Below are 11,045 nucleotides of genomic sequence, written 5' to 3'. Positions count from 1 at the left end.
TCCTGCCATAAAGGAAAATGCTTCTGCTGTCAATCCGAGGTGTTTCTATGTCCTGGAATAGGCAAGATTCAGGCCCTGATATCTCCCCAGACAGTGTTTCAACACCAGTGTTTCGGGAGTCGAGGGGAGAGAAAGTGCCTGACCGTCCTGTTTCCAGCCTTAATCTACAGCGGCCCCAGCATCGACACTGCTGTGACCTGGCCAGATGCTGGCGGGACCGGGGGCACCTTCACCGCCAGCCGCCAGCCAGCGCTGAGTAATCGTGTCTAATTACACTTAACTATGTCGTTACCCCTCCAACACGTGCGACGAGACGCCACGGACGGCCGCGGCAGCCAGCACCTCCTCTCCTTGTCTGCGAAATAATTACGGGGCTCTCTCTTCTGCCAAATGAGGCTGTAATTAACCCTAATTGCTCAAAATGCAACTGGCTAATTCTGGGAGATTAATCAAGAGGGACTCAATTGTTAGTGAATGACTTAATATGACAAATTGCTACATTACCCGAGGAGGCCCTGTCGCCCCCCGCCGTCAGTGAGATGTCCTGGTGGACTCTGGACCATCAGTGTCCACGGGCTGCCCAGCTTTCTGGGATCTGCCTCCCCAAATCCCACCCAAGCAATGGGCCCCTCAGCCAGGAACAGAAATGGAGAGTATGAACAGCATAGATGCCTTCGGATCCTGGTGCACTGTGCGCGCGCGCGCGCACACACACACACACACACACACACACACACATCCGCACACAGTTTCTCCTAGTTCATGTTGCCTCTGTGTCGATCTGCAGAGGAGTTCCCTCCTCAGGGCCGAGGCAGCCCGCACCAGGGAGCACGGCTTGATGATGCAGAGGAGTTCCCTCCTCAGGGCCGAGGCAGCCCACACCAGGGAGCTCAGGGGCGGGAGAAAGGTTTCAGACTCACCTGCCTCCTTGGCCCTGCATCATTGGGCAGTGTAGAACCTGTACAACTGTACATGGCAACCCTGCCCACATAAGTCAAACGCCAGTCCGCCTGAAGGCCTCCAACAGGAACTGGGCATTTAGAAGCTATGACAATCCTTCCGTGGCTCAGGAAAGCGACTGCCTCTGAGTTAGGTCTCACAGGCCTGGGATAGAAGCCAACTCTGGACAGTTACTTTTTTTCATCATTGCAGGCTGCCCACAGGACACCAGAGCATCTTGCCCTGTAGGATCTGCCCAGCTAAACTCTCTGTCTCCTCCAGGCCTTTGCATGCCACTTCCTCGAGTGAGCCTCTCTGGCCCCCGAGTTCGGATCGGGTGGCTTGTTGGAGCTCCACTGATTCCCGAGTTTCTTCTGCTTCTTTCCTATCTATCTCTCCCATGAGGCTGTGTGCACCTCGGAGCAGACATGGACCTGCCTCACGCACAGCCACGTCTTGGGCAAGCGTACTGCATGCTTCTGCAGTGCACTAACTCAGCAGGCGTGAGGGAGCCCTCTGCCCCACCCCAGAGGATTCTGTCTAGGAAGACGGACCCAGGAACCAGTCCTCCCGGCGGCATGCCATCATGGCCACGACCCAGAGCCTGTGCACAGGTGTGGAGGCAGCACAGAAGGAGGGTGAGGTGGAACAGGAAGGCTCCCCAGAAGCTGCGGCATTTGGACTGAGGTTTGGAGGAGGGGGCACTCCAGGCCCTGGAAACAGCATGTGCAAAGGCGTGGGGTGTGCCGGCAGCTCAGAACCCCAGAAACCACCTTCGGCAAAGCTGCGAAGGGCTGCCTGGCTCTCCAAGGATCCAGGTGGAAGGAAACCGGTGTCCCTGAGCTCAGTGGGGTCTGGATAAAGAGGCTGAAGAGGCCAGAACACGGTTCAGACCACAGAGGGAGGCAGACTTCTGCCCAGAGTAGGAAAGCTCTTCCTGACCCCAAGAACGTCCTGCCCATTCCCCTGTTCCTGGGGCGTCCGCAACCCCCTCTCCGCCCCCGTCCCTCTAAGCAGCGCTGATCCATGGACACACCTAGGGGCAGGGCCAGGCCTGGCATCCCACCCAGAGTCCAGCATGGAGAGGCCAAGTGAAACGAAGGGCTGACTAGGTTAGGGAGTGAGCTCCGCTCCCTTCACTGGAAGCATGCAAGAAGAGGCTTCCTCCAGCAGCCAGGACGGACGGAGCAGCCTAGGGATCCGTGTTCCCCAGAGACGCTCCAACGCACTGCAGACAGAGGAAGAGGGCTTACCTGTGGGTCAGGAGGGTGCGCGGGCCCCGGCGTGTGGCACAGGTTCGGGCTCCCTCCGTGGGGCATGTGGCTGTGCTGACCTGCCATCCTGCATGCCAGCCTCACGAGGGCACGGGCTGCAAAAGAAAATGAGGGCTTTGTCACGTGCACGCCTGTCACGCCGTCCTCGCGACAGCCCTCAGCTGGAGGGAGTACCTTCGCTCACTCCACCTCGCAGATGTGGGAGTCGAGGTACAGAGGGGTTAAGTGACTTGCCCAGGGTCACCCAGCTCAGAGGTGGCGGGGCTAGGACTCGACACCTTGCGTGACACACGTTCCCTCCATTGTGCTGTCCTGACTAGGTTGCTAGGATTGTTCCCATTACTTAGAGGGGGAAACTGAGGCTCCGTCCAGGGAAAAGTCTAAAGGTGACCCCCACTGGCAAGGGAGGCACCAGATTCAACGCCACCTGTGCCAGACTCCGTGTTCTTTCCACATTACTGCTCTCCACGCCCCTTGGGGGACAGTTCTGCAACTCTGTCTCCCATCATCAGCCCCACATAAAACCAGGTTGGCAGCCTGGGTGGTCAGGAGAGAGAGAGACCTTGAGTCAGATGGCAAGCAGCAGCTGCAGAAAGGACCCCACGTCCCCATTCTTGCTGGACCCTATGCACCAAACACTAGGAAGGCCAAGTTCACAGTCCTATATGAACCCCTGGGCACAAGGGAGCAGGTCTAATGTGACCTGCCACATTAGAAGTCCCCGGGAGAGTCAGCATGCTAGTCACCAGTTGTCACAGTAACTGTGGCAGCTGTCCGGGATTAAGCGCCACCATGTGCCCAGAACTGAGCTAAAGGCCGTCTGAGTATCACTTCCAGTATCGCCTGCACTCCTGGTGTCCTAGGCAGCCTTTGCCAGCCTCCTAGCAGAAAAGTGCCTCTGGGGCCAGGACCCAGGCCCAGGCACACAGAAGAAGCTGTACGGCCTGAGGGGAGGGTGGCGTCCAGCCACGGTGATCCTCCCGAATGCAAGGGGAGCAACCCTGCTCCTCAGGAGGACAGGCCTTCATGAGTCCACAAGCATTTCTGCAGCAGCTTTCCGTCCACGGCCAGGCCTGAGCAACCCCAGGGCTGCAGAAGATGGACGGGCTGATGCCCGGAAGACACCGGTGTAGTGTGGGCACGTGGCCAGGGCCCCTGCATCGGGCTGCTGGACCTGGCACCTCTCACTGACACATCCTTAACAGAAGCCTAAGGACTGGCCCTGGCCATTGGAACTGTTTCATCTAGAACCCGTGAAGAGACAAAGTCTCTAGGAATCAAATGCCCTTCCTTGCCTCAGGTCAGGACACCCTGAGGTGTAACCTACACTCTGGAGAGCTGGGTGGGGCCATTGGATCCGGTCTGAGATCACTCCCCAGCTTGTCTGCCTCCCCCATACCCTCAGGCTTTTCCCACGCATCTGGTCTCAGGATCACTTCTGGAGAAGCCAACCCAACACCTACCTTTCTTCCTAGACAGACTCTGCTCTTGCAATCTTTCACCTGGTTACCTGCATCCCCAGCTGTCCCTACCAGCCCAAACCCCAAACCGAGAGGCCAGTGGGTTGGCAAGCCCTGCTGTGCTGCATGCCCGTCCTAAGTGGACACACACCCGCCTGAACAGGGGCATTCTGGGCAGTGGGAAAGGAATCAACACCAGCTGGGTTGTTACCCCGGAGATCTCCCAGGGTGTCAGGCTGCAAATCACTCTTCCTCCCTCTGAACTGCAGTTCATTCCAGCTGCAGCAGTTGGGGGACCAGCCCTCCTAGGCTCAGGGATGTCTCTGACCTGTCAAAGAATGTCCACCAGGCCCTGAATCGCCTGCTGAGCTTGATCATCGGCCTCCCTGGCTCTGCCTTGAAGGTTCCTAAGCCTCTCTAGAATCTCTCGAATCTGCGTGCTGGCATCCAGTGTCTAGTGTCCAGTGCCCGGCTCCTCCCTCAAACACCTTACATCAGCATTTTTGGGTAAAACTGCTCTCCGGCATGCTACATAGATGGCAGGACGCAAGGCCACATAGAGCAGATGGCACAGAGTGCAGAGGAGCCCTCGGTAAGGAGAGCGTCCTGCCAAGCATGGCCCAGCCCAGGTGGTCTGCTGTCTGTGAAGCTGCTGAAACGCAACCAGTTCTGACCCCTGCCACATGCACAGCGTTCCATGTGGTTCATCCTTATGTGTATCGATGAACGTAGACCCGCTGCTGTCTCTTGCTTCTGTTGTCTCAAATCAGTGTCACGTTTTGAGGGCATCCTGGAGCTGTGCTTGTCCCTGCCTCCCCCTGGACCGCGGGCTCTCCAGAACCTGGTGCCCTCCCCACCAAACCCTCCTCCTCTGCACGGGCCACTCAGGCCACTCCCTGAAATGCAGATGGGACCACAGCCCCCTCGGCATCTGCCCACCATCTGTGCCTGAGCTCCCACACTGGAGCGCACACCCCCAGGTGACACGGAGAGGACCCGGGCACGAAAAGCCCCAGGATAAACAGATAAACAAGAGCAGCTTCCCGAGGCAGCGTTGTTACTCAGGGGGAAATGTGTGTGACAATAAACCGGATACAGACGGAACAGAATGTAAAATGTGCATGAATTTTAAGATAAAACTGGGGACTCCTGCAGGCTCTGCAGCTGCTTCTGGCTGCACCGCACCCCCAACCCCTCAGGGTGACATGTTCACTGTCCTCTGCCCTTAGGGAGACCTCCAGGGAAAGGTGGGAGGGGATCTGTCTTCAGCAAGAAGGTTCTGTCTTTATCTCAGAAAGCCACCAGCACAGCCCAGGGTGCAACCCCACCTGCTCACAGACCTCACCTGGACCGGAAACCATGGCCAGTCGCTGTCTGACTTCCCTTCCCCTCATCCCGCCTCATGCGGCCTCCTGTGTGTGGCCAGGAGGCCTGGGTTTATATTTTGACCCTGTCAACTCCGTAGCTGGGACCTTGGCAAGTCACGCTGGGAAGAAACCTAGTGGGTATTTACACAGGTCACTCCCCACATCCCCACGTGGCATTCCCACATCTGTGCCCATGGGCAGCAGTCTCCGGAGGCCCCTCCCACCTCACACACACACACACACACACACACACACGGCCCCAGGCACGGTCCGTGGGAGGCCGCTGGCCTCATCAGAAATAATAGTAACTACACACCAACAATCGTGTCATCACTACACTGGGCCTGCTTCCTACACGTCAGCTCTATCAGCCCACATCGTTGTGACAATGCCACCAGATAGGGTCTCTTATTGTTCCATTTTACAGATGAGGAAACCGAGGCACGAGGCGGCTACGGGGTTTTCTCAGGTCACATGGATCGCAGGTAGAGGAGCCAGGATTTGCCTCAAATCTCCGTGCTGTGCTCCACAGCTCCCCACTGCACGAGCCGCCTCCGCGGCAGAACGAGGCCTGTGCCGAGGGAGCAGGGGTGATCCCCGGGCCAGTGGGCCGTGAGGGGCCATCTTCTTCCACTGGGGCCCCATGGACAGGAGCCCCCAAGAGTCCATTGCTGGAGGGCACCAAGCTGGGGAGGCGGCACTACTGTCCATGTGCCTTTTCTGTCAAACTTCTGGGGTTTGGGTAAATTACTGTCCCTAAGAGCTGTTCTATCCGGAAGCTAATGGAATGCAAAGGAGGGCCCTGCAAGTCACAGTCCCCCCAGGTGCCAGAGAGGGGCACGCGAAGGGGCAGGAGGCAGGAAGGGAGGAGGGAAGGAGGGGAGGGAAGAAGGCAGCGAAGGTTCTCTGAGCTCTTGGTGGGCCGGGCCTTTCCCCTTCATCCTGGGGCTGCTGGTAGACCCATCATACAGATGGGGAATCAAGCTCAGAGAGGGGAGGCTCACGGTCATGTCTCAAGTGAGCTACAGTGGGGAGATTTGAACACAAATCTGGCTCTCAGACTCCCAAGCCCCTCCTAGGTTCCAGACAGCCATTGCCTCTTGAGGCTCTCCAGAGGTGCTGCATTTCAAAGTATTGCATTCTCTCTGTCCCTACTCCAATAGAAACCCACCCCTTTTACCCCAGAAATTCGTGCCAGAAAGTGCCTCTCAGGGGGCTCAGAGGCAGAAAGACCAAGGTAGGGGATATGGATTTGGAGGGATGACATGGAGAGCGGGGCAAAGACCCGCGACACATGCCAGCACCTCTGGGTAACACGGGGAGCTGCCTGTCCCCGTGGCTCTCGCCAAGTCTCAGAACAATGAGGAGCAGGCTGCCAAGCCCAAGTCAAGGGCCAAGAATCCGTGGAATGCCAGCCCTGCAGGCCACTCAAAGAGGGCCTTTCTTCTCTCTTCCAGGGAGCGAGGGCCCTGAATTTCCAAGGTGCCGTGTGAATGTACAGCGTGGCTTCCCGGCCTGGCTCCTGGCGTGTGTGACTTACCCGGTGCCCAGGGACCAGATCAGGATGCACCTGGGAGTTAAGGCCCAGGGCCTGTTTGGGACCAGGGTCTTTTAGTGTCTGCAAAATGGGGCTAATAGTAAGATCTGTCTCTTAGGGTGACTGTGGAGATTCAATGGGTTAACAGACATGTAAACTCCTTAGAACAGGCACGTGTGAAGGGCCCTCTGAGGCTTCAGCTGCTACCACCGTCATTAGTTCTGGTCACCACCGGGCAGTGGAGAAATGATAGCCTCCATGTGACAGACTTGGGAACTGGGGCCAGAGATGGGTAGGGACTTGCTCAGGGCCACATGGTTGGTAGGAGACAGAGCTGGGGCTCTATCTACTGCTGTGCGTGGCCCCTTTGGGCTGACTCCGGGGCAAACGCCTTCTTCATCACTTATGGGAACTGTGGCTACCTCTGCAGAGCCCACCGACATGTTCCTTGCGCTGGCCTTGGACAAGGCTCCTACTTCTGTAGCGTGTGATCCTGAGGGGACGTGGGGACTCGGGTTGAATTGGACACGTCCTAGAAGGGACTGGCTCCTGCTGAGCTGGGCTCTGACGTTTCCCAAGTGGCCTTTCCGATCAAGACTGTCGCCTGGCCCCTGCCTCCCAATTTCTGGAAACTTCATCTAGAGGAAAACCGTGTCCCTCCTTTGCGTCCTGCCAAATGCCACACCTCGTGGAGGCCGGCGGTTCGTTGAGGTCCTGACCTTCCCAGTTTGCCAGATGACCCCAAACACCAGGGAGGCTCAGGCCAAGGACCTGGCTTGGGATGGGTTTGGGGGCCGATGTGTGTGAGGGTCTGTGTGTGTTGGGGGTCGTCTGGAGGTGCATTACTAGACTGTGTGGGCACAAGTATTTGTCACTTTGCTTCCAAACCCCAAGGTGGAAAGAACATGTGACCCGCCTTTTTCTGCATGTGTGTGTGCACGTGCCCATGTGGTCAGCGCTCTTCTGGTGACCACGAGGCTGTGAGTCTCACCACATTCTCAGTCCATCTGTGAGGCAGTGGCATCACTGCCCCTTGTTTGGGGTTGTTCGGGGGCGGAGGTGGAGAAGGCCGATGCGGCTACCAGGCCGACGGGTCCTGCCAAGCCCTCGGGGGAACCACGTCCCTGGAGGCTCGGCCTCGGCTGAACACCCAGCCCCGTGCCGCCTTCTCCGAGGACCCCTCTCGGTCCTTCCGGCTGAGTGAACAGCTTCGCAGGTTGTTTTCCCAGAGCAGAAAACCATCCATGACATCACAGCCTCCTACACACATACGAGGTTTTCTTTTCCCCCAGATGAATGACCTAAGACCAGTGCAGGTTCGATCCACTTATCCACCAGGCTCCTAGCTGCAGAAGCTCAGGATGTATGCTCATGGCCCAGGGCCTTCTGCCAGCCAGGAGAAGGGAGGTGCCCCAGGCTGGCCCTGCCCCACGCGCCCCTCCGGAGTGGACAGCTGAGGCGCAAGGAGACAAGGCAGTTTACCACCTGGCCACGGGTGGGGTCAAGGCGGAACCAGCTTTGGCATCAGCCGACACCCATCCTAAGCACCCCCTCTGCACTGAGTGACTTGACATCTCCCCAAAAAACCAAGAGGTGCCATCACCCCCATTTTACAGATGAGAAAACTGATGGGCTATGATCCACATTACGCAGAGAAGGAAACGGAACTTCAGACTGGCTAAGCGATGGGCCCAAGGTCACATAGCAGCAGCGGGGTGAACTAACACTTGAAACCAAGTCTCTCTGACTCCCCTAGTCCAGCTGCCCTGGAAGAGTAAATGAATGAATGAGCTAATGAATGAATTCTGGCCCAGAGGCGTGGCTCTGGCTGCTGCGATCTACCCCACCCCCACCCTACTTCTCTTCTGGTCTTGGGATAAGCATACGTTACCCATCCATCACTTGACAGGAAACAGCCAGATCTCACGCCAGAGTCATGGGGGCCCGGGAGCCGTAGGGGACGAGCCGCAGATGGTGTTTGGTTTCCTGACGCGTCCTGTGTCCTTACCTCCCACCCCCAAAGCCACACATGCTGCTCAGATTCCTTGGCTCCACAACCAGTAGGAGTCTGGCTTCTCTAAGACGTGGGACCACAGCAGCGCTAAACGGAAGGCAGAGCCCGAGCAGAGAGGGCCCCGCCTCCCGCAGGGTGGGCCTGCAGAACCTGGAGGCCAGCGGCTGGGGGGCAATGCAGTACCCACCCAGCCGATGGGGCCATTCTTCTCACTCAGCTCACTTTCCTGGCACCCCAAGCTTGCCTCTCCTCACCCCCCAACCACCCCCATCCTCTCTCCAGAGCTCCAGACCCCATCCACCAAAAGCCACAGGCACCGAAGACTCACCTGGGCCAATCAGAGCTTCTGCCCACCCTTCCCAGGTCCTCGTCTCAGCAACGGGGTCACCCCTCTGTCTGCCCAGGGACCCAGAAGGAACCCAGGCTCACCCCACCCTCCGCCTCGCCCTCCCTCACAGCCCACAGCTGCTCTTCATCAATTCCTGCCAATTCTCTTCCCAAATAAGTCTGCACTCACCCAGAGCCCCTGCCCTATACTGGCCTGGCCCCTTCCCAGCAGGGTCTCTGCAGTCCCCTCCTGCCTGATGACCCAACCTGCAAACCACCACAGGAAGGTCCCCTCCACCATGACACACAAATCCCAACCTACCACTCCCTACCCCAAGCTCCCCAGGAAAGGCCCACACGCCTGAGCTAGGCATTGCAAGCTCTGCCCAGCTGGCAAGGGCCCGCCTGCTTGTGTTTCCCCCAGCTCCGCACCCCACCCCAGGCCCTGCACCCAACCACACGGCACCCTGCCCCTTCCAGGCCTTTCCACGCACCAGCTTCTGCCTGGAATCTATGACTGACACCAGGCAAGGTCCCACTCATGTATCAGGACCAGGTGCTGGGTGGGTCCTACTCAGGTCGGGCACTTCTTGTGGGGTCTTGGGCAAGTCCTGCCCCCTCCCTGAGCCTGGATTTCTGTAAAGAAACACCCAGACCCCACAGGGTGGGCACGCAGGGTGGGCACACAGGCACACCGGACAGTCAGGCGACACCAAGGCCCCTTACTCCTCCCCAACTGACAGCTTCCACATGGGCTTGTCCTCAAAAGTCTAGCTGTTCAAGCACACACTGCTTCCTTTGTCACCCTCTCCTCCTCCTTCCAAGGCAGGGACTGGTCTTCGCCGTCATCTCTAAACTGTCAGGGCCTCGCCTAGCGCCTGGCACGCGAGGGCGCCCAGTGGGAGCTGGCCGAAGTAACTTCTGACCAGTCAGAGGAGGGGGCTCCTCTCACCCTCCTGAAGCCCCAGGCAAGAAACACTGGCCGTCACCTCAGGGTCTCTGAGGTCTCTCATCAGGCAGAAGTCACCAGGCCTTGAAAATGCACCCCACCTCACACTGCAGGGCTCCCCAAAGCCTTCCCCAAATCAAAGAGGCTCCTGATCACCTTTTGCTTCCTTCTTCTCGGGTAAGAAGACCCAATTCTGGAAGAACGAAACGTGGGGGCTGTAAACATCTCCCAGGTAAGGGAGCAGCGAGGCAGTGGTTTCTGTCCAGAGGCCTTTGGCTCCAGGACCTGGCGAAGGCCTGGGAGTTACCTGCAGCACCTCAGCACGTTCCTGCTGCCATGTCTGTCATGCCCCATTTTACGGACGAGGAAACTGAGGCACAGAGAAGTCAAGTGACTCGCCAAGCCCATGCAGCTGGTAAATGGCATGCCCTGTGTCTGAACCCAGATCCAACTCTCTCCATAGTCTGGGTTTCAATCTTATTTCTTTGGGGCGATCCTTGGAAACCCCCCAGAGCCAGGAGAAGCTGGGATCTGACTCCGTGCTAGGACCCTCTGGCCCTTCAGGCAGGCCGGTTCCGAGGACCTCTGCCCTCTGGGGAAATGAACTCACTGTCTCCTCAAGGCCTCGGCAGGCAGGCTCTGCTTCCCCTGCCCCTCGACAAACCTGGCTCCTCCCTCAGCGCCCAACCTGAGACGCCTCCTCCAGGCAGTCTTCCTGGACTCCCCCAGGCAGTCAGCTACTCCAGGTTCCACAGCCCTGGTCCCTGTGCTGTCACTGCCTGCTCATGTGTTTTCCTCTCCCTCGAATGGAGATTTCCTCAATGGCAGAGACCCGACCGCTCACCTTGTGGCCCAGCAGGACACAGAGAGAGAGGGTGAGGTAAATGGCTGCTGACCAGGTATAGAAACACGAGGCCGGAAGGGAGAAGCCGGGGGCCCCATGGCCTGCTCATCCCTGGGGCCGCTGGGTAGATAGAGCCTGAGGTTTAAGGAAAGGGACAGTGTCAGAGCAGAAATTTCTCTCCTTCTATACCCTGTTTCAGGCCAGGCTACTGTCCTGCCAACCAACAGCAAAAGGAAGCCGCCCGGGGGAGCGGCCCCCAGGGGAGCGGCCCCCAGGGGGCTAGAGGGCTTAGGTGTTTGTAAAAAGCTCGCCCCGGGCCCCAGGAGAGCAGCCG

General features: G+C 58.2%; 1 protein-coding gene across 1 annotated transcript in view; it reads right to left on the bottom strand.

Moving 5' to 3' along the window:
- NEK6 (NIMA related kinase 6) overlaps positions 1-2,302 on the bottom strand; it is a 40,028-nt gene extending 37,726 nt beyond the window's left edge. Inside the window, exon 1 of the mRNA XM_006917949.3 lies at positions 2,193-2,302. Within this exon, the coding sequence (XP_006918011.1) occupies positions 2,193-2,279 (87 nt within the window). The 5' untranslated portion in view covers positions 2,280-2,302. The remainder of the gene's footprint in view (positions 1-2,192) is intronic.
- Positions 2,303-11,045: the final 8,743 nt, after the last annotated feature.

The sequence above is a fragment of the Pteropus alecto genome, unplaced genomic scaffold (assembly GCF_000325575.1).
Source record: "Pteropus alecto unplaced genomic scaffold, ASM32557v1 scaffold67, whole genome shotgun sequence".
Lineage (NCBI taxonomy): Eukaryota > Metazoa > Chordata > Mammalia > Chiroptera > Pteropodidae > Pteropus > Pteropus alecto.
This window is presented reverse-complemented; position numbering and strand designations above follow the sequence as displayed.